The sequence below is a fragment of the Phalacrocorax carbo genome, chromosome 9 (assembly GCF_963921805.1).
Source record: "Phalacrocorax carbo chromosome 9, bPhaCar2.1, whole genome shotgun sequence".
In the NCBI taxonomy this organism is placed as follows: domain Eukaryota; kingdom Metazoa; phylum Chordata; class Aves; order Suliformes; family Phalacrocoracidae; genus Phalacrocorax; species Phalacrocorax carbo.
The window spans coordinates 26,746,329-26,766,730 of NC_087521.1; the positions used below are offsets into that span (position 1 = coordinate 26,746,329).

General features: G+C 38.3%; 1 protein-coding gene across 4 annotated transcripts in view; it reads right to left on the reverse strand.

The window, feature by feature from the left end:
• The window catches only part of CDC42BPB (CDC42 binding protein kinase beta), a 96,070-nt gene that overhangs the window by 8,424 nt on the left and 67,244 nt on the right, over positions 1 to 20,402 (reverse strand). For 2 of the 4 annotated variants that reach the window (XM_064460819.1, XM_064460816.1), the window contains exons 17-30: positions 19,931 to 20,055; positions 19,048 to 19,153; positions 17,288 to 17,436; positions 16,604 to 16,698; positions 16,437 to 16,516; positions 13,783 to 13,872; positions 13,270 to 13,359; positions 12,757 to 12,862; positions 10,263 to 10,399; positions 9,545 to 9,684; positions 7,911 to 7,992; positions 4,633 to 4,849; positions 4,181 to 4,243; positions 139 to 735 (exon numbers count right to left, since the gene is read on the reverse strand). In XM_064460819.1, the coding sequence (XP_064316889.1) occupies positions 139 to 735; positions 4,181 to 4,243; positions 4,633 to 4,849; positions 7,911 to 7,992; positions 9,545 to 9,684; positions 10,263 to 10,399; positions 12,757 to 12,862; positions 13,270 to 13,359; positions 13,783 to 13,872; positions 16,437 to 16,516; positions 16,604 to 16,698; positions 17,288 to 17,436; positions 19,048 to 19,153; positions 19,931 to 20,055 (2,077 nt within the window). The remainder of the gene's footprint in view (positions 1 to 138; positions 736 to 4,180; positions 4,244 to 4,632; positions 4,850 to 7,910; positions 7,993 to 9,544; positions 9,685 to 10,262; positions 10,400 to 12,756; positions 12,863 to 13,269; positions 13,360 to 13,782; positions 13,873 to 16,436; positions 16,517 to 16,603; positions 16,699 to 17,287; positions 17,437 to 19,047; positions 19,154 to 19,930; positions 20,056 to 20,402) is intronic. The other 2 variants (XM_064460817.1, XM_064460818.1) reach the window with 2 other exon arrangements.

Consider the following 20,402-nt stretch of genomic DNA (forward strand, 5'->3'; position numbering starts at 1 on the left):
CGTGTGTCCTCTTAACTCATCAAAACTTAAACTGTAGATATTGAAAGACAAACCAAAGCAAAATAGAATACAATGCTGATTATTTTTAGACAAGTAAAGCAGCAACAGGGATATGGCAACAGAAAAACATATACATACTACAGGCAACAGGAGTTGCAGGCCACATTAGTTCCTGCATGCGTGACCTTCGACCTTGCGAATCGACGTATACTCCCATATGGCTGAAGCAAAGCAGGTATTCCTCATTACTGAGCTCCACAGCACAAAGGGCATCAAAAGACTGCTGTGAGAGGAAGATAAGCGAGGGGTCATTAGGATTTACCAGGTTTATAGATTGTCCATCTCCCTGGATGGTCAACAGAGAGAACCCAGACTGGTAGCCAACACAGAGCTTGTCCTTGAACACTGTCATCCACTGTACAGTTCCTGGAGCCTGGATTTCACTGAATTTTTTGTGGAAAGGTTTAGTTCTGTGAATTTCATAGCAGAAAACCTGTCGTTTGACAGCCACAAACAAACAAGTCGAAGAACTCTTCTTTAGTGTTCCAGTTGTAATCAATTGGCAGCCTTTAGTTTCTGCAAGCTTAATGTCAAAGTTTCCTTCCGACCCATCCAGAGAAGCCCAGGGGTAAAGGTGAACGTGATGGTTCCGACCACAGAGAAGGATGATAATTTTCTCTTTGGGAGCAAGCTCTATCTGATACACCTTCTTGCAGTCAGCAGCTCGGACTATGACTGCAAAGGAAACAAGAGTTGCTGTAAGTTAAACAAGAAAACCATCGGGCCTGGAAACATTGCGGTGTTACATACTGATGTCTGAAAATGAATCTAAACACAGACACATACCAGATAAGAAAGAGCACTTATTACATACATTGAATGCTCCATTATTAATTCTCAGAACAAACAATGAAACAAAGCATTCCTGTAACTTTCCCTATGAATATAAAGTCTCGCTTCAGCAACACTTTGCAGTCAAAGGCTACTTAACTTATATAATAGTATCTGTACTGTCTGTACACTGCAAGATGGTGTATCTTCTGAAACTGGTCCCACCTTCAGGATAAACATCAGCATCTTCAGTGAATTACGGAGGAAGACCGAGTTAGCAGAACACCAAGAAAAGGAATATAAAGTATTTAACGCTGATAATTGAGGATAGAAAGTGCCGTACTGTTGGCAAATGTCTCCACCAAATACAAATGTAGTACAGTAAGTGGACGTTAAACACCTACAGGGAAAGGGTAAGTAAGAATAGGCTTAAGCTGTAGGACAAGAGGCTTAGGACAGGCACCGGGAAAAGCCTTCTCACAGTAAAGACTAGTTGGGTAACCTATGGCAGCTGGGGAGTCTTCACTGTTTGTAGGTTCTTTTTAAAACAGGGTTAGAGGCAGCTGACAGGGTTAGGTACGATATGTTCTGCTTTTGGGATTGTGGGTATATTGGCACTTTGGAGGCAGCAGTGAGTATTTCATGGGGTACAAATAGAAGAGACTAAGCAATTCCAAACTAGGAAACGTAATACATAATATGCATAAGCCAGTTATATTAAAATATAATTTTCATTTTCTGTTAACTGAATGTGTTCAAAATATTTATGAATTGTAATAAAAAAAACCCTGGAAATTATACGCATTTTTTCAGTAATAGTTGAGTACCTAGCCATCAAATTCTGTAAAGTTACAACAAGACTTTGGCTGTTTAGATTAAAGCCAAGTGTGCAGCTGAGGGGATGCCACAAAACAAACAGGTGATACGCTGGAAGAAATGTTCTATAAAATAAGCAGCTGTTGGAACTTTGCCACAGAGAATTCCCTCCCCCGCCCCCAGCTCCAGCTTACAGTTTAGTTTGTCAAGAACTAAGTGATATTCTGACAAAAGACCTTTGATATAAGTAGCTGACAGTTAATTAACACTGAAAATTACAACTGCCATAAAATGAAAAAGATATTACGATTTATAAAAATGCTATTAACACACAGGAACTGGTCATATAAAACTCATGCAAAACATTTTTTAACCTAAAACCAAAACTGATAATTAATTTTCACATTTACATATGACACAGTGATGCAGATAATCGTTCCTTTATGAAATGACCTTTCAAATTAAATGTACAGTTTTATTTTATGCAAGAAGCTGTACTGGAATCTCTGGAGTTACTTGCATTTAAAGTTATGTTCATATCTAAGTACTTAAAGAATGGTGACCACTGGAAGTTTACTCAAAGGAATGGCATTTATTACTGCTAAAAAGAATTTCAAATATCTGCTGTCTGCGTGTAAAAAGCACTTTCCGCTGAAATTGGGCAATGGATTATTTTAAGCAAGAGGAAGCAAAAACATTTTTCTTTTTGCCTCAAAACTTTGTACTTAATTTTATTTTTAAAATCAAGTAAGTCTTTAAAAACCTGTGTTCACTGCTGTATTTTATATTGAGACACAAGTTTTAGCATGACTGCAATCCAAGTTTCAAATAGTCACACACTAAATTGCATTGAAGAAGGAAATTCAAGTTCTTCCATCAAGTCAAAATTTAAAGAACTATTGTCTTTGAAATTTGAACTACAATGAGTAAAAATAGTCAAAGGGGTATTTCAGGAGTGTCCCAGGGATTTTTTCCAAAGTTAGAAAAGGGATCCAGGTACCTTTTAATTTTACAAATCTGTATCACCGACCTCAGCATCCTCTACTCCCAGACAGCTACAGACACTCAGAAGAAGCTAAGCTCAGAGGTTGTAAATACAGGGGAAGAAAGCATTAGGTGTTCTGTTAGAAACAATACTACCAGAGATCCAAGGCTGTTAGCTCTTATGCCACAAGAAGTACAGATTTAGACTGTTGTTTAAATTTAGAGTGCCTCAGGAGTTATAAGAAAGGATGGATTTCACGAGGTATGTTTGGTGCTTTTAGTCAGAAAGAAATAAGTAATATTTCATATGGTAACTTGGAAAAGGATGAATAGTTGTAGATTATTTTACTTAAAATCTGTGTTGTTTCTTAGAAATATATTACTTCTATAAATTCAGTTTTACTCAACTAGGTGCCTTTGTTTGGGTTGGTGGTTTTTTGTTTTGCTTTGGTTTTTTGTTCATTTGTTCAAAATCAGAATATCTTATTTCGGAAGCAGACTGCAAAATTAACCAGAATTGTTCTTTGCTTTTCCATGTTTAAAATTGCATTTTGTATGTACCGATCCCAAACGATCCCCATGCTCATGTGCTAGGAATCCTTTTGGCCTCCACGCTTTCCCCACCACACCAAGGCACATCTCCGTTGTTACTTGTGTTTGTGCTCAGTATATCAGGTTAAAGGGAAAAATGCTTTCCTTACTCCCTAGCTATGATGCCTAGTAATTCATCGATAGAGGGGTATGCCTGTGCGGCCCAGTGACTATGCAGCATGCACTTTGCTGTGGTACCTGGAGCACACTCTGTGTGAATTTCTGGAATGGACAGTCTCAAGAAAGAACAAGCTAAGCTGATGCCATTTTTCCCAAAGCAGAGGGCAGAGTGCATTAGGAACAGGAAGGAAAAAGCAGGTTCAGGAGGAAGCATGGGGTCAGGGAAATAAAGAGATAATGGAGAGGGTCAAGCAAGGCATTTGTCAAGAATTTTTTGTTTCTTGACAATTTGGCCACTGTTGGTCTAAAAGAGAATGTGCGTGGTCGTCAGATTTCTGGAAGAAGCAGACAATGATGGCAAGTTTGTAAACTCTTGCGTTGCTCACACTGGCTGCCTAACTTCTAATTCATGGCAGTTTTAGGTCTCAGATGGTGCAGTTGGAACAAGTCTGTTTCCATGTCAAGTTTTTCTCAGTCAATTCAAGTTCTATTTAGTAAGTGCCTGATAATTCATTGTGCATCCACTGCGGCTGTGTGCACTGTGCATGCTCTGGGTGCTGAAACATTTTGCTACCTGCTGTGGGAACACAGTTAAGGTGAGAATGTGTCAGAACATGCCCAGTAACCCATCGCTTTAATTTCAGCCAGTCGAATGTAATGATAATGACCAAATTAGTGCTTATATCTCATATTCACTTTTCCTTCTCATCAATTAACTGAGTGCTTAATACTTACTATACATGAAGGGCTGTTGTGTAACCTATATTATAACAGCACTAAAAGTTATGGAGCTCATTATTCTGTATGTAATTACTGCATGCATTATGGCCTAACTTACCGTCACGGGTTACCTCTATCACATACAGTCCTTCTTCTGAACCAATTGCTATTCTATCTCGATCTAAACCAGGAAGGGAAAAGAAACCGCTGTTAATTCAGCTATACTTAATTTTATCTTTAAAATAGACTGTTTGAACAGCTGGAAAAGTTTCTGGACAAAGATTTTCAACAGCAAATCAATTTTGCTTAAGTTCATGCAGTCTGTCATAAGCATGCTATATACTGTCTTGCTAAAACAACCTGTTAAACAACTGAACAGTATTATTTACTCAGAGTTGATGAAGAAATCTGACTACCAATGGAAGATTAGCATTTCTTCCCCATCATTAAATTCCTATGAAGGAATTCAGCTGAGGAATTTATTTCCAGGTGTCAGTGCTCTCATTACAGAAGCCCATCTAAAAGCTCTTAAAAACTCTCACACACTTTTAATAGTTAAAACAAACATACCTACAATAGCAGCAGCTAAACTTGCTTTAATGAGAGGCAGTGTACTGTCATAGGCTTCTTGTGGAATATGCACAACCTGGTTTTTCAGTCTGTTTTTGTGGAGGATAGACTGCAACCCTTCTAGGATTCCAACCCACTTTCTCTTCTCATTCTCATTTTCCGTCAGGATCAGCAGAGAACAAGACTTGGAAGGCAAACCTAAGAGAGAAGCTGTCACCTTTTAACAGACAGAGAAAGCAGAATTAATACGAGTAATAAAAGCCCTTTTTGTCAGTATTACATACTTCACAGAACTGTGAAAGTAAAATACACTTTTTCATAGCAATGCAATAATGTACCCAAGTGATATACAACACAGCACACAGCTAACAAAGCACTGTGGCTATGAAAAAACACACAGGCCTCAGTGGATTTGTTTAAATGTACTCAGTCTTGCTAAATCATTTTGAATCCTAAAATATGGCCAAGGAACTCTACATTCCTTTTGCTACAATCAGTTCTAGATTTCAATATTGCTTCTTAATTTTCAAAATATTTGTCCAGGGAGAAGAGCACATCATATCTGCATTAAAAGCTATGGAGGAAAACAATCTTTTGAGATTGAAGTATTCTCCCACTTCCCCAAATTAAAAGAAAAATCACATGATGGCTTCACTTAATTTTCAGGTAAATCATCCTATAGAAAAACTATCCAGGAACTTTCTGTTGGCCAAAGTACTCACTTACTAATTCTTAATATTAGTTATGTGTCCTGTATGAATAGGTAGTAGGAATTGTGAGATCATGGGAACTATGCTTTCAGTCATGGACAAACATGTCATCAACCACTATCAGCCCTCACAACAGAAGAAAAGCAGCAGAAGGTGGAAAAGTGCAAAACTAAAGGCTGTAACTATTCATACATGGAATAACAGCCTGTAATGTCTTGATAAGAAAATCACCATATAGATGGATGATGTGGTTAGGCAACATACACTTCCTGAGGGAGCGAACCAAGCAATAACATTCATCTTGAAAAAAAAATCTGAAAGTAAACTTGAGACAATAGGATATCAAAGAAAAGAACTCCAGAAGCAAGATGAAGGTGAAGAGCAGTACGAAAAGAACCGACTAGTTTGCAACTGCTCATAGCTCGTATTACTCTGCATCAAGCTTTGCTCATGTCCTAAACTGTAACTAAGCATTAATATTTTAAAGATGGATGGAGGCATAATGAACAATATTTCTAAATCTGAAAACAAAACCAAACCAAATCAGACTTCAGCTATGGCTTTCTCTTTGGAGTACCACCACTCCTCAGTCTTTTAAGGTGGCATCTTACATGCAGTCAAATGCAGGACAAGATGGGAAAAGTTGGTCATAATATACCTAGCATTATTCATCATACAAAAATCCAGTGTTTGCTGTGAAACTGAAGGCTTTTTAACTCAAACTGCTACTGTTTGACTCCACTACAGGCACTCTTAGACTATTATTAAAAACGTATTGATGGCAGCACTTAAGACTGCAGTGTCTAGATGCCAGGATGGCCTAACATCCAACTTTAAATAGTGGTTATTAAGAAGAGATGTTGGAGTCTGAGACAAGTTCTTCCTCTTCTTGATTTCATGGGGGTCAGAGGTGTCAATATTTTAGTGTTTGGCAGCATTCTGGTATGGCTTTCTGCAGGTAGAAGATCCAAAAGACATGAAAATCTGTCTTTGGTGGGACATCAACATCATGTGTTACATGAAATACTACATATGAAAGAACGACCACATTTTTAAGAAAGTGATGTAAAGTAACAGTTTAACTGTTGTGTAGAAGCCACTCTATGTCATTGTCTCAGCAAGATGCAAATCTAGAATTAAATGAAATTGAGAAAATAGACTCTCTTCCATCATATTACTGGTTTCCAGTTTTAGAAATTCCTTCTTTTGAAGGAGGACATAAAACTGAGAAAAAAGGTGGACTTTGGCAGCATCTTCTCTGGTTCCCATCAACAGGGTATCTCAATAGATATACTCACAAACCAGGCTTCCAGTTAATTCATCAGATCTCTTTAGCAGTGGATAATCTGATCAAACCGTGGAGACATTTTACCATGTCTATCCACACAAGTATTCTTACATGGTGATATTTCAGAAAAGTCTTTTTTCTTAGATACCTTCTCAGTCAAAAACTGCAGGCAGAAATTAGAGCAGCAAGTCAAGCAGGCTAAACTCTATGGATGCCTTGTTCTTAAATGAATCAACCACCATTCTGCATAGCTCATTTTCTCTCCTCTGAAGTCCTTTCCCATAGTATTCCACATCTGCTAATTTAAGAAGAAAGCAGGCAGATGGGAATAAAAAAATACATTTGGAAACAAGAAAGAGGAGAATGAAGGTAAAAGTTGCAGTAAACTAAAGGATGAAAATCCACTGCAGAAAATATTTCTAGAAAAAAAGCAGAAAAGCAAAGCCACAGAAGCATTCAGGTAGCCAAGATGTTTCCTAAGTAAAACCCTAAAGGACCAAATCATTGGGACTGCAGGTGACTGTCAGCTCTTTGGCTTCCATTTTCCACCAATTTTATTTTAGATGACTGGGGATCAGGGATGCTGAAAACAGTAAGTTTCTGTATTGAAATGCAATGGATTATAGATATTGGCTACTAATGTACTTTTCTCCATATTTTAAATTTCCAAAGTATGTATAATGCACATAAAACATATGGAAGAAGTTCCTGTGGTTAAAAACTAAATACAGCATTCAGATAGGACATACGTCAAAGAGGATACTATAACTAGGCTAATTGTTTTCTCACAATTTCTGAATTGTTTTAATTTTTTTCTACTATAATTAAATATGAAATTAAGGAAACTGAAATTTCAATATTTTTTTTTTTTTTTTAATACAAGACAATACGTGGCAAAGTAGAACCAGTGAGTACAACCCAGCTTCAGGCTACTGTTACAGCATCACTTCCTGAAAGCAAGGGTCCTCCAAAGCTAAGAAAGAAAAAACAGGATCTGGTAATACCAATGGAAGATGAGAGAAAAAATATACTGCATTATAATCAAGAAAATAAAAAAGCCAAACTTCATATACAAGGAAGCAGCAAAATAACTTTGTTCTTTAACATTCAGTTATAAGAGGAGTATTATATTGTTGTTCTACACATTTCAGCACCCCTTGTAAATTCTTATACTTCTGCATAACTTAATAAACATTAAATATGGATAACATACTTCACTATCAAAACAAAACACAGGTATTTAACTTGTCTTTTCTTTAAGAGTAAATTGGTAACCATACCCTGAATATACAAGGGATGTCTTTACGAGTTGCATGTATTACATCAGATGCTAGGACAGAGCTCACACAAAAATCTTCATCTCTAGTAAGAAAGAGAGCAAGAGGATCACATACATGCACACAGTAACATTATTCAGCAAAATCTAACCGATATAACAACTGTTTCAATAGGCTGCAGTCTCCTAACACCACACAGAGGTCACAACCGCCATCACTGCTTTGTTAGGCTCTAACCATCCTTGACCTAAACAACTCACAAGCTTTAGTTATGTTTCTACAGCATTCAGTCCACCTGAAGTTAAGTGGGGTGGCTTTGTGTAGTTTTCATTTACCAACCACACCTATTCTACAATTAGCAGCGAAAATATTGCTCTTCCAGCCCAGCAGACACATTAGAAATGAATAATTCATACCTCAATGTGTAGCAAGAGAGGGGCCTTTGGAAAAAAAGAAAAATCACATAAAAAGCTCTTGGCAACATAATTATAGTTTGTGGGATTCAAATAAGGGTTTTCAAAACAGCTAGATTTTATTCTCTATTATAGTAAAATAAACAGACATGAGAACAACTTTTTCATTTCAGAGTGCTCCACCCCAGAGGGCTTGCCTGCACAAGCCCTTTTAAACTGAATTTGACCAAGTTGATCACCATAATTGCCAATTTCAGTGTAAAGATGACACAAATGCCTGAAACTTGCCCATGCTAGAATTCATAGCTGTGGTGGTTAGTGTCTATTAAAACATCTAAGAATCCTCAGAAGACAGACTCAAAGAGGCAGCTACAATAAGCAGATAAAGCATGGGACAGTTGGTATAATATCTGGCTGAGTTGCTTCAAGCAATGTGACTGCTCTTATTTGCAATACATCTGCACTTCTGCTCCCACTGCCAGCATGTCAGAGACACCTGACACTGACGGTTCCCAGAGAATAAATGTGAGAACAGAACAGCAGTACTGGTGCAACCCCATGGTACTGTTATCTGGAAAAAATATAAATCAAAGTGCTTGTAAACGCAAACTTCATATTCAACAGAACGAGAAGGTGCTGTAACATTAAAAGGTATTACAGTTGCTTGATATTTCCATAAATTGAAATGAAAAAAACTTCTATGTTACTCTGATCAATGAAAGTCTCAGATCTTTTGTAGATAGTGTTCAGTGGTTCAAATGGTTCACCATGAAAAAATGACTCCTGTGAGAATGTAGGGTGAGAGCCACTTGCACTGAAAATTAGTCGGTGCTTCTTCTGAAGACTGCTTCAGTTTTTCTAACGTTCCTGAAATTACTGGCTATGGGATGATCTATGACTCACTCCTGAGGTCAGAGTGCAGGGGAAGAACCAATATTTCAAAGTCCATTTGTTTTCCATGTGTGCATGTAGAATTCTAGGAAGAAGCACGCTAATACTGTAAATATTAGTGATTGTAGTATAAGTGACTATAAAGTCATTTAAGTGACTTCTTGTTGAGCCAATTCTTTCAGCCTAGACTTAGCTGCAGTCTATATTCAGAACACACAGGTATTTGCAGACCAGAGCTCTCATGATCTACAAGTTTTTTTTGTGTACTCTAAAGAAATATTTTTGTTAGGGAAAAAATACAGCGGATTTCTACTCTGTCATAATAATACAAACCTGAGGTCCAAGACTTGACTTGCAACAACTCCAGGCTGGGTGGATTTTCCTTCAGGCACATCATATAAGAACAGTTTACAGTCACAGACAACTGCATAAGCCCTCTGCCACCCTTTCTTAACTCCTGTAGGCTTTGGGACCTGCGCATAAATAACTGATTGCTTATTAAATGTAAGCACATATAAGGACATTTAGAAAAGCTTATACTTAGGATCAACGGAATTAGAACATGTTCTGCTTGCCCTTCAAAACAGAGTGAAAAATGTCAAGTAATCAGGCAATCATTTTTTCCTCCCTTAAGTTCAACCATTCCCTGTTACAGTTTAATAAATATATTGGTAATATTAAGACAAACAATGAGGCTTGTATATTCCACAAATGCCAAAATGGTAGGACAGTTTACCTTTTATATTATGATTACATCAACAATGACAGAAAATCTTCATTAAAGCATGCTTTTCTTCCCCCTCCCTCCCCCCCCCCCACTACTTATGAACATTGCAGCTACTAATCTACTAACCTTTAGCTCGTGTAGTAAAACCAACCGTTTCTCCCACATCTAAAGCAACGAAGGTTAAATAAGTTACACAGATAGCACACAAAGCCTTAAGGCTTTAGCACAATTTAGGAGATCTGTTTTAACACACTTAGAGGTTCCAAGCTGCATAGCTGTAAGTGCTTAGTATTCTTCTCTTGTCCAAGAACAAAAGACTATTACCTTGACATAACCTTTATAGGCGGTTCCTATTCCTCTTTGCACATCTACTCCAAGAGGCCTTTTGGCTTGCTCAGGGGGTATAGGGCAGACCTGAGGTGCGCTATCCTTGCAGGAAACATGGCATGCAAATGAACACACTAAGTACAAAAGAGAAAATCCACAGTGAAATGCATGTATGAGTCAATCATAACAGGAGATTAATGTAGTCTACCCTTACACTCAGCAAATTAACGAATCACACTGAAATTGGCAAATATTGCAATATCCCACTATGCTAAAGGAGTGAATGCACCTATATATCATATGAGACTCTCCAAAGTGCTTTTATCTTCTCGTTTAAGCCTATTACTTCCATAAAGGGCAGGAACTGAGACCATGTTTCAAGGCAACTTGTGAAAGCATTTTCCAGAAGGAAAAGGAGTTGGTCAGCCTCACCAGTGTTAAGCAGCAACTAACCCAGTCACAGAGGAGAAAAAGTATTACTAAAGGAGGAATAAAAATTATGTGGCAGTGGTAGGAGACAAGGTAAATGTAGTAGGTGTTCAATTTGATCCAAGAAGGCAAGAATATTGCAAAAACAAAGTAAAAATAAACTGACCAAAAAAATAGCATGGGTTAAACTATTAAACACAGGGACTGCAACAGTGTGGTGAAAGGGGTGTCCCCCCATCTCTATCTCAGAGTTCAAATAAGGAGCAAAGATATACACTAATTGTTGCATCCTTTCTTAACATTTACACCACTTCCATACCACTTTGCACTGCACCAGCAAGGGACAGAGGTCTCTTTTCTATAGAGCATTTCACATGGAAGCACTACACAGAAAAAGCTCAGATATATGCCACTTCACAAGAGACAGACTACAAAAACTGTGGAATGAATTAAGGTGTTGTATCAAGGAATCTGACCTAGAGTTTATGCACCAGATCTTTCCAGATATTTTTCCTGGTTTGTCCCAGCCAACCTGTTTCTACCAGTAGGCCTGGGAAGGCAGTGGGAGAGTAGCACAGCACTGTGACCTATCCTGTGCTTCCTCCTAACCACATTCTCAGATGTGGGCATATGGCAGATACCCTATGCAGATCTAGTTCCATAATTACAGGTCTAGGGGGTCAAAGCATTCCAGAAAACCTGGAAACAGCCTGCTTCTGCTAAAGCCACAGACTAGGCTACAAACCTCCTCCTCACGATGCCCAAGGGAACAGCCAGGAGAGAGGGCAGCTCAGAGCAGGCTGCCTGGCCTGTTCTTTGAGCTAGTCTGCTCCCAGGAGGACAGGGGTTACCAAAGAGCCATGCATGCAAAGTACTGTAGGTGCTCCCCAAGACCAGATAATAAATTCATCTCTTTCAGGAAGCATCATAATTATTTGGGACTGTGCATATCAAGGCACACTGGTTGCAGAATAGTGAAAATCCACAGGATACAGCCAGTTCCACAGGCCTCTGGAAGCGCAGTTGTGTTTTACCGTGGTCTCCAGCATTAAAAAGAGGAGGAACTGAGAAAAGCAAGCAATTGGGAGTGGAACATGGCAAAGTTTTGTTCTACTGGAGTCATCTCTATTCTTATGTCAATGTGATTCAAGTTTTTTCTGTAGCTATCAAGATCTGGAGAAGAGGCAAACTGGAAAACTAATGATGCAGAGCTTAATCAAAATACACGAGGGGAAAAAAGAGCAAAGTTGATAGCTACACTAAGGGAAAAATACCGTTTCAAACTAGCAGGAAGAGATGAAAAACAAGAGTTCAGAACTGTCAGCAACAGGAGACAAAAGGCAGCCCCAGGGCAAGCGCTGTCAGAGCAATAGGTGCTCCTGGGGAAGAACTGCCACCAGACCACCTGCCAGGAAAAAAGCCCTGAAAGGCAGATGAGGCAATCTGAATATGACACTGAAGGTGTCAGTGGGAAGGGTGTCACTAGCGAGAACTAAACTGGGCACAGAAATACAATAAGTTTATTTATACTGAGGTGTCTTCAACAGATCTGTGGACTACTTACTGAGTTCATGGGTCTAATCAAGAGACAGAAAAGTATTTTCAAATAAAAATACCTCCATATACTCAAAGCATGGAATTCAATAGTAACACATGCATCAGAGAAAGCATTTTACAAAGAACTAATGGACAGCATGACAGGCTACAGGCCAAAAGACCTAGCAAATGGTCCTCCCAACATACGATGTTTATGATCAGGATAGCACAAAATAGACAGACTCAGATTCATGTTACCAGAGCATTCCTGTAGACCTCTCCACTACAGAAAGAGGAAACACTCCTGCCTTCCACGACCCTCCCAAACGCACGCTAACAGCACTAATGCTAGCAGAATGAATTAGTAATATGAAAGGGAACCATGAAGGTTTCTATTAATTCTTTTACTGCAGAAGTCTGATGATGCAAAAGAAAGGAGAACCATTCAGTGGCAGCCACCCCTCTCTTTCATTCCCTCCCCAAAGAAATGGGGACTTGCTGAAAATAAAAAGTTAAACTGACTCACCGTCACAGGCATAACCTTGTCGAACTAATCCCACCATAAGAGAGGTGCAATGACTACACTGAGTAGGGCTTGTAAATGACTTGATATTGAGCTGGTGAGCTTTAGGCTGAAAGATACATTCAGGATAAAAAAAAAAATTAACTTTTCACTTTTTGTACTTAAACAATGCAAGCAACTCCCTTCACCACCCTCCAGTATACCAGAGTCTACATTATGAAACCTGGGCTTCCTTTAAGTAAGTGCAGCTTGTAAAAGGTGCTGCAAGGCAACAGTAACAGTTTTATTTCCAACTGCATAAGACACTCAAACCCAAACCTACAACCAATTATTTTTGCCATGCCTTCTGGCAAATCAAAACCCATCAACTTGTATTTGGAAACATTGGATTAAAAACACAGATTAAAAACAAACACATGACAAACCCAAACAGGACAAGAACAAACATGGAGGGCTAATTTATAAATAATATTTTTTCCTTTGTTCTTTAGAATAAGGTTAGCACAGTCCCCCTACCTTTGGTACATCTAGAGAAATGGACTGAATGGTGGGGGAAGGAGCAGCAGGCATCCTCTGAAGCCGAATTGGTTCCTGAATCACAAAAAACTGTAATTGAGCAAAATGAGGCTTCAAGAATTTGTTTCAAGATCGGGGTGGCAAAGCTTATTGTCTTCTGGGTTTTTCTTTTTCTTTTTTGAAAATGATCAAAAATTTAATCGTCAAACATCGCCATTCTGATTTAATAAAAACAGATTGTGTTTTAAAGCACTCACAGGAAAGCCTGCACAGTAACAAACAAGCAGCAATACAGAAAACATATGAAAATGAGGTACATCAACATACACAGAGCCAGCGAAAAAGTTTCATTTGCAACTGTCCTCAAAGCAGATGCAATTAACACTGACACATTGCAAATAAGCAACATTCAATCCTGCTTCTTCATAATGGATGCTGCAATATGTATTTATCATGAACAAGACAGAGACTTTCTAGTGAATTACTCTTCAGGTAAAATAACAGCTCTCTTACTTCTTGTTGTTGCTCTGCAGTTACAACTGAAGTAGATGGTGAAACTTCTGACTTGGGACCCTGCGTTTCCTGCTCACTAATAGAACTGGTCTGCAAAAGTGACAGCAAACATGTTAGATTAGATACCACAGATCTGATGAAGCGCTCTCACATCAACAAAATGGAAACAAAACCAATGCTGATTTCTATATGCCGCACGCATACATCTAACAACTTGCCACTCTGAAAAAACCTTTCTTCAAAACAGACCCTGCCACCTGATGGAAAAGCTGGAAAGCACTGACATGCAAAACCTCATAGTAGGCAGCATAAATGCTGTAACGGCCGCCTTCTCCCAGCAAGGCTGTGTCTAATCTCTTGCATGCAGGTATGGAATTATGTTTGAGAAGCTCGGCAATCATCCATAAAATAGCTTATTTCTCGTGGCGGCTTACTACACTAGGATTTTTCTAGCACACAGAAGCCAGCAATTCTGCCACAAGAAAAATTCTTAAAGTAGTACTTCACAGTCTTTTAAAAAGTTGTTTAAAAATGGTTGGCCTCTGTCGTTAGAACAATGTCTACTTAATCACATTGTCTTACATGTCACTAAAATTTAAGACTAGCATCCATTACAAGCCTTCTATAAATTCACACTTACATTAGCAACTACTAATTGCCAGCACAAGGGGGAAGTATGCTACTACTCCAGAGCTAAGAAGCTGGGTGTGGAAGTAGGATACTGTATTATTGTTCTCTGAGGACATCATGAAAATCACGATTAACAACATCAGATTAGACTTAACATCAATGACATAACGAGCACTAAAGGCAACAAGTAATGAATCATTCCCTTCCCAGCCAGTTTAGACAGGAAGATGGCTGAAGTTTAGTTAGCTCACTAAATATGTTCAGATATTTGTTATTTTTTTGTTATTAATTGATTGATAGGGCTGGGGCATTTAAGATCAAATTGTACCATTATGTAATATGAACTATTTAAAAATGCTAAGTGTGATTCAGCTTTAGCCATAAAGATAGTCAAAATATAAAATAGTAAGCCTGTAAAGAGGTATTAAAAGAAAACTAAACTAGCTCTATTTAATGGATTAAGTTATAGAGAAGTTAAGGAAACAAAATATCTAGTTTTAGAAGGCCATTTTTACTATGACAGGTCACAACAAAATAAGGAGACAAAACTACTAGCAAAAACTTACTTCTTCCCAAAAGGCTAGCAGAGAAGATGTAGACGAAGAAGAAACAGAATCCTTTGTTGTAACGGATATGAGGGATAAAAACGGTCACTTATCACCCACAGGAAAACTTCAGATAGAATATTAGTAGGCTAGCTAAATAAAATGTTTTATATGGCCAAATGATATTTATTCAAACTGAATTATGCCAGAGCAGATGACACGGACTATCCTTATAAGTATATGTGAAAAAAATTGTTAATGGAAGTCATTAAGTACAGTATCAGCAATTTTAATGTAATTCATCAGGAAATGCCACCTGCATTTCCATAGCGACTATGTATTTATTGCAGGATCTGTAGAATGGAATCTGGATTAGTTACGGGCTTGATATTCTACATGTTACTGTTGTAAGTATATCTGGCACTTTTTAAAGCAATGTTTTAAAATATAAAGGTCAGTAGACTAAAATTATTATTCTGATACTAGCACGTATCATGTTCTAGTCTATTCTGTCCACCTCATCCATATAGCACATCTTGCTGCTTCAGCAAGAAAACCAGTGTGGACATTTTGTGACCAGGAACAGCACATAAACAAAGTGGATGTAAACATCACAGCATGCCTGTAGGCTTTCTTTTTAGTGACAGCGACAATTTGGAAAAAAAAAAATGTAGGGAGTACACATTTCAGATATAAAATCTAACCTGCCTGATGAGGTTTTAACTCGAGCCCCTTTAACTCAGCTCCATAAACGTAACAGATTATCCTTTCCAATTCCAGCTCTTGGTTTTATCCTAAACCATCTATGTGTTTCGCAAGAACGCATCCCAAAAAATCTTCACGGATCAAGAGTTTGTGAAGTAAGGAAATGTTATTCAATGTTGCATTTAACAGCTGCTTCCTTGGGGAATGCACAAACCTTTTTAACTGAAACGCCCAGTTAGAGCTGTGATTTGTATGATTAGTTTTCTAAGGATCAGAGGGTGTGTCATGATAAACTTATTATACCAACATCTGTGGGTTTTCTGATTCTCCTTCTACTCTAACCACTCCATAAGATCTGGAGCCAACAATTTTACATATCTGTTTAAACAGATACTGTGTGAATACTTTTCCTTGTATTAATCAGCATCTTCCAACTGCAAAGCATTTAATCCCTTATATGTAAGAGGGTGTGCCAGCCTTTCCACAAAAACCCTAAATATATATTATTCAGCCAAATATTTGAGGTTAACCTAAACACAGAAGCTAGAATGGGAAATAATTAATGTGAACTTCTGGGAACGTTTCGCAAAGGTGCTGGCTTCCCTACAAAATGCCAAGCAATCTGACATCTTCTGGACACCCAGTTCTGTGCCATACTAATTTGGCTAATATGCCAGATCCAAATGTGCCATATAGTGCCTAAGCATTACTTTTATGTATTAAAAATATGATTCAGTTATCACATTTTTATAGTTATTTTATGTAATAACTCACTCTGAAAGTCAGATCACGTGCAAGAGGAGAGGTGTTGAAATATTCAAAAATGGAATCTTGAAAGTCTGGAAGTTTGAGACCTAAAACGGAAAGCAGAACAGGCTTAGCTAAAAGGCAACATTGCAGATGGTATTAGAACTCTGTTAAAACACAGTAACTTTAATTACCTGAATCTGTTCTGTATTTTTCTTCCAGTTTTTTCTTCAAACTTTCCATCTCTTCCAACAGTTCCCTATTTTTTGCTTCTGATTCCTTTAATTTACTAAAGCAACGCAATATGATCAAAATGCAGTCTGAAATGTCTCAAAGGCAGGAAGGCCAGTGCACAGGGTTGTTAATTTCTGGTCCTACATCTCAATTTTGGAAAAATTACCCCCCACACCCCACCCCAGGAGTGCTGATTAATTTTATTTTTCCCCTGAATAGACACCTCACTACTTGACTATACAGTGAAAACTCTACTTGAGACGCCTGCTATCACTGCAGATATCTGCCAAACAAAATTCTTCTAATAGCAGTCTGGCTTTTAATTCCCAAGAATATGTCTGCTCTCCAGTTAGTCTAAGAAAAGGCATTGAATTTGCTTTGAATTTGCTTTTACGCTTCCCCCCCCACCAGGTGCCCAAGATCCGTACCTTATTACCAATCTACTCACAGCAGTGAAATGTTTACTTGAAGAAATTTTTACAGTTCTCATATGACTATGTAAAAAATGTGTAGTCTGTGGAATGGGATCTTTCTGGAAAAGTCCAATATCCCAGGCACGAGGGGCCATTTTAAGAAAGTTACTATTCTAACCAGCAGTTTAGAGCAGTGCATTAAACCCCAAACAGAACCAAAGCCCTTATTACCTTTCAAAAGATATGTTTGCATCTTTAACTTTTCGTAGCTCTTCTTGAACTAGTTGTTTGGCACGAATTTCTGCATCAAGGGCAGACTGTAATTCCAGCCTAGCTGACATATCCAACTTCTGACTGCGCCGCACTTTCCAAAGGGGATCCTGTTGCAGTAAGTTACTGAATTTTAGTATCAACTGTCCTAAGATATTTCTATTCTTGTTCAAAGACATAAAATAGCTTTCACACTGGTTCAGAGAACACTCTTTTAATAAGTTACGGACAGTATTCCTGCTACATGGAAATCAGTCAATAGTCAGACTTTGTTACACAAAAATGAATTAATGAGCAATTTTTATAATGGTTAAATCACTAACACAGTATGCTTGAAACCAAAATGCTGGATCACCGAGCGTGGCAGTCAGACTGAGAGAACCCATTGAAAATGGCTAGTTTTCATTGCCCAATCTAGAAAAGAGTACAAAACTTGCACGATGACATACTGGATTTCCAAACATGAGACAAATATAAATATTTAATGTAAAACATACTAATCTAAAACTTCCTGAGCGGCAAAAATGCGAAAAAATGAAATCTGTGTCTTGAGATACCCAAGATACCCGTTTGAGAACAATTCTTACACTTGCTAAGCAGCATACACTATACCTCTGTGTACACCACGCAATTCCATCCTACTACCCCCAAAAGCTAGTTTTCCAAGCATTTTTCACTGTGGCCTACATTTCTGATATGCCTAATGGATACCTCTCAAGTTGCACATGAACTTGCAAATAACAGTCATGAAAATGAGAGACTTTTTTTATGTTGAGAAAGAATTGCCTTAGATCAGGTTCTGCTGAAGTTACAAAACCAGCTGTAATATAAACAGACAGCGTTCTTTATTCCGGCAGTAGCTGAGAAAAAGTGCCAATTGCATTTGATCTGATCTTTCTTCCTATTAAACCTCTCAATATTATAATAATCTCTTGATGTTAGCTCATAGGAAGTCATAACTTTCTTTTATTTTCTGCAATTCACAGGTTGGGAAGGGGTGAGTAACTTCTCATCTGTATAAACCAGCAGCAGCAGGACTCTTTGCATGGCAGACTGCACTGACGGGCATTGCTAGGGATGTGGGCTCCCATGCCTAGCTGCAAATGGCTCTCCCTTTCCTTATGCAGTTATTTAGATCCTGCCAAGCAAGACAGTGTTTTCACCTTTGAGACTACTCCTTCGCAAGGGGTCTACTGTTCTGCAGATTTTGGGGGGAATTCATGTTATTACTATATGGGAAAATTATGGCATAAGGTCTCATTGTTCTGCATGTAAATAAAGCTACACGCTCTCAGTGTGTCACTAGTTTGTAATGATACCAACTAGCTAACGCTTGTTTACAAACAAAAACTGAACTTTGTTATCCCACTGTAAAGGCAATTAAAATTATTCACTTGCATTTAACATGGTGAGGTACATTTCTGTACTCCCCTTTAATGGTTAAGCTATTGTTTCTTCTCTCCTCTGTACTGTTTAAAGCAGTTTGTGATGGTAGAAATTAGTAAGAAACACCCCCCTGCCTCTAACTACCAAATTCTGATCAGATGACCCAAATGGATTTCACATGCAATAGTTAAAATCTAGAAAGTCTTCAGCAGAGCAGAGGATTTATTAGAAAAGAATTCTGATTATGAACAGATATTGATAAGGCATTAGCTGAAACTAAAAAAGTAGGTTCTTAGACACCCCCAGAACAGCCTGAATGCTTGGTATTTTCTTACCAGTGTTCGTGACCCCAGACTGGAACTTCTCAATGATTCTAGTTCTTCTGTCATCTTGGAAGCTAACGCTTGGAGATAGCCACGAGCATCCTTCTCATCACTTACCCTATGGTGCATTACAAAAACCTGTTACTTAACAGTTTAATGGCTCATAGCACCAAATACTGTACCACCAAATAATCGGAGCGTACACACTGGATTTAAGGACATAGCAGAAATGGACACAGCAGGGAAAACTCTCCCAGCAGTAGAAAACCGAATATATCTTAGATTGCCTGCTTTAGATTTTCCTTTTATCTCATTCTCTTGATTGTGGCAGTTGCTAGGGAAACTGAAGTTTCCCCTCCGCCATCAGCAAGAGTTTTGCAGAGATTCACTGTTATTGTTTGGAACATGATCTGCATGTCGCTTACTCAATTCTTATAAGGGCTACCTTCTAGTCCTTCTTGTCTTGCATGCTGAAAATACTTGCACACAGCCTCCTAAAACAGCAAATAACAGAGGGAAGAACTGACCTGTGAATTAAGTGCAAGTGCTTGTCTAATACAGCTAGTGAGGTTCTGTATGTTTTCAATCATCACCATCTTCCTGAATGAATATTAAAATATTCCAAATTGGGTGATTTAATAACGATTGCTTTAGAGTCTGAAGCAAGTTGACACCAAAACCCTGTCCTTCACACTTAATAGCATCTGACAATATCACTTGTCATTACTACGCAGCAATACTAGAAAGCAGGAAAGTTAATCAACACTCCAGGTGTACCATGCTTTTGCTGATCCCAGACGCAGAGAAAGGGCCTAACTATACATTAAAAAAAGGAAAAGCCAATCAATATTTCAAAAGTTGAAAGTGGTCATCTGGATCTCTAATCAGCACATACCATTGAATAATTTCTGCGATCTGAGCTTCCCAATGAGCAACAGACTCCTTCTTTGCTGCTAGGTCTTGGAGCTCATCTTCTAGTTGCCTGTTCTGTGCTGTTAATTTGTCCACAAAGGAGCAAAGCTGAAACAAAAGATTAGTTTCACCCATGGCTTATGTCATTTTTTAACCTAGGCATGTGTCTACATGCATATAAAATCTGAACAAACAAGACCACTCTAGGCTATCTGGAAGTTCTAACACAGACCAAAGAACTGGGAGGGGTTCTTTTTTTGTGTGGAACTGGAGACTAGCTCCTGAGCATAGAACACCATGTTGCCAGTTTACACAAAACAATCCAAAACAATTAAAAAGAAAAATAGAGTGTAGAGGCCATGGAGAAGAATGAGGTTTAACTGTAAGCCATCAGGAAGGAAGGCAATCTTTGTAAATGCTTCCCTCTCTGTGTGGCCTTCATGAACAGATCAGAA